Below are 2,943 nucleotides of genomic sequence, written 5' to 3' on the forward strand. Positions count from 1 at the left end.
CAGGGCAACTGTATTATCTTCATCAATATTTGTATTGTATGTTAGTGCATAGCAAGAACCTGTAAGAGAAAGTCCAGAGGAAAAATTTCAAAGAAGAAATTACACCTGCAAGATGTTAGTGGATTATTTTCACAAGATAACCTGTCTTCCAGGTAATTAAAGGTCAGTTTCTACCACTGCTCCAGTCTATTCAATAAACCAAACATCTGCCAAAGGTAAGCTGGAGCATGCAGAAGACCAAGCTCCAGCTAGTTCACTCCCCGACCAAGGGCCTATTTGTGCAAGTATACTATCATCAAGCAAAAAATTGACTCAGAATGGAATGTGACTTTTGGGGATGCATGGAGAGGGGTACAAAGTAGAATTCTAGATAAACATACACATCTTAGAGGCAGAGTTCCGGGTTAAGATTCAAAAGCTACTCAACCTCTCCAAGCCTCAGTTTCCTCACCTGTTAAATGAGGATCATAGGCCTGCTTCATAACATTGTTGCAAGGGTTAAATTTGGTAAGATATTTAACAGTGCCTGCTACAGCCAGTGTCCATGTAATTGACAGAGTGGTATCAGTGGTATTCCTCAAAATAGATGAAAGGAGTAATGGTGATGAGACCAGACAAGATGCCCAGCTCATAAGCAGCCCCAGCAGTGTCAGAATGAGAGGAGCTACTGGTAACTAGAATTCTTCATATCTTCACTGGAGAGGACACATGTGGGGGCTACCACAAGATAAGCATGTGGCCACTGTACAGGTGACTCACGTATGTGGGTGGAATCCCTAAATACCCTCTGAAATAGTTTCAAACAAACGGCTCCCAGGAAACAACTGAAACAAACCACTCCAACCCAGCAGATGTGGGTGGAAATGGGGTGCGCAGAGAGGGGTTATGGCTACAAAATCTAAGCAGAGGACACTGGACCCCAACGAGCACTCTGCTCTGTGAACAGTAGCTGTGGCTGCATCTGGAGACCAACCCTCTGAGGCAGCTGCTGTGGGGCTGCTCACAGCACAGGGTCTCTGCAGTCACTTCCTCGAAAGCAGTGCATCTGAACACAGACTGCAAGTCTCTCCTCTCCATCAATCCTCATTTTAAGGGGACGGATACCCTCATGTTACAACGTCCCCATCCAACACTTGTGGGCAATTGCAATCAGAAACCACCACCTAAAGAGGGCACAAGAAAGAACAGGATGAGAACGGGGGGCGGGGGGTAGTGCATGTGTGCACCTGACCACACAGACTATCCCACAGGCCCTGTTCAAAACAAAATAACAGCCCCAGCATTGTGATGTGGTCTACCTACACTTCCTCATCTTGCCTTGTTTAAAGCCATTTCAGGTTTTTCTTACCTTTCTTTATAAAGGTACTGATGAATTCGGGTGTAATTAATTCATGAAGAGGTAAATTCTTCACAAAGTAATAGGGTCCAGTTTGCATGACCAGATTTTTCAGTTCTTCCGATAGTATCCCACATTCAGGAATGAGAAATGAAACCTATTGGAATGTGTAATACAAACAAGGTCTTACTTCCATGAAGATGAACACCCAGGTTTTTAGGAATGAAATAAGATCATGAAAGTTGTTATTTCTCCATGAGTTTCACTGGAACATAAAAACACAGGCAACAAAACTCTTACGTTAACTTACCTATCTCAGGCAAAGAGAAATCTGACTACTCAAGTTTTTCATTTCTGCATTCAAATGTACAGTACAGGAAGGGGACTGAATAGAATACTTTTAATGGAAAACTCTTGCTTGCATTTTATCTTTTGCAAATTAGCAATACTGTATATTTTATGTCCTATTCCTTTCACCATTTTCAAGGAAATATAGTACAATTGAATATCCCTTGATTTGTTTACCCTGGTGTTATCCTGGACGGAAATGAACTGTCTGTCGGGGCATAAGGAATTAATTTATGGATATCCAATTACTAAGAAGCTGTGTGCAAGCAATGGTGCTCCTGTATGTTTCCAATTTCGAGACAGAAAAGTGCAACAGGCGAGTTAAGGTATACATCCCTGGCTGCTGTGATGAGCTTTCCATCCAAAATAGGTGTTAAAAACAGGACAGGCTTCAAATGTTGCCACACTGTAAAAGTCATCACTGTCCCAAGGGTCAAACACTAGCCTGTCCTGACTGATCAGGTCACCACTTAAATCTCTGAGACACTGCTCAGTCAAACCTGAGTTATTAAGCTGATCCATTTAAAGTGTAAAATGTTTAATCCCCCATTATAAGGTTGGTTTCTTGAAGTTTCTAGATATCACATTAGTTCCCACAACCAATTTAGAAAATCAGGTAGCTTCCTGGGCCAAGCCTAGGCAGAATGCTCCGGAGAAATCCACAGGTATGCAGGTGGTGCAGGTGGGAGAGGGATCCAAGCTGGGGAGAGAGGCGGTGGTGGGGACGAGGTGCGAGACCCGCCCTGATTTGGGGAAAAAGCGAGGTGCACGTGGCTGCCCGGCAGCTACACATCGCAGCCGTCACACCGTCGTAACTCTCCGGTCCCGGCCCTAAACCTCGAATCCCTCCCTGGACCCCCTCCCAGTTAGGCGGGTTGACCCGAGTAAGCAGCCAGAACGCCCCTGACACAGCTCCCTCCAGACTGGGTGCCGCCCCCACGCCCTGCCTATCCTGGGAGTTGTAGTCCTGCAGCCCTGCAAACCACTGGCCTACAGTAGTTAAGAGACTACAACTTCCAGCAAGCCAGGCGAGGGCCCCCGCCCCTCCGCGCACCGCCGGCGGCCCCGCCCCGCGAAGCCTAGCACTCTCCCTAAACCTCTCTCGCACGCAGCGATTGAGCACGGCCCGAAAAGCCGAGGACAACCGGACTCACCCTGTAGTTATAGTAGTGCGTCTGCACAAGATGCCGGTGGCGCGACTTGTGGTTGCCGAAGTTGGATTTCTCGCAAACCAGTAAGTGCCGCGGCGCCTCCCGAAG

At 46.7% G+C, this 2,943-nt stretch overlaps 1 protein-coding gene across 1 annotated transcript in view; it reads right to left on the minus strand.

Annotated features, from left to right (window-relative positions):
* The window catches only part of RPP40 (ribonuclease P/MRP 40kDa subunit), an 8,576-nt gene extending 5,639 nt beyond the window's left edge, over window positions 1-2,937 (minus strand). Inside the window, exons 1-3 of the mRNA XM_011984611.1 lie at window positions 2,839-2,937; window positions 1,349-1,493; window positions 1-59 (exon numbers count right to left, since the gene is read on the minus strand). Of these exons, the coding sequence (XP_011840001.1) occupies window positions 1-59; window positions 1,349-1,436 (147 nt within the window). The 5' untranslated portion in view covers window positions 1,437-1,493; window positions 2,839-2,937. The remainder of the gene's footprint in view (window positions 60-1,348; window positions 1,494-2,838) is intronic.
* Between the last annotated feature and the right edge of the window lie 6 nt (window positions 2,938-2,943).

This window comes from Mandrillus leucophaeus, unplaced genomic scaffold, assembly GCF_000951045.1.
Source record: "Mandrillus leucophaeus isolate KB7577 unplaced genomic scaffold, Mleu.le_1.0 Scaffold27, whole genome shotgun sequence".
In the NCBI taxonomy this organism is placed as follows: Eukaryota; Metazoa; Chordata; class Mammalia; order Primates; family Cercopithecidae; genus Mandrillus; species Mandrillus leucophaeus.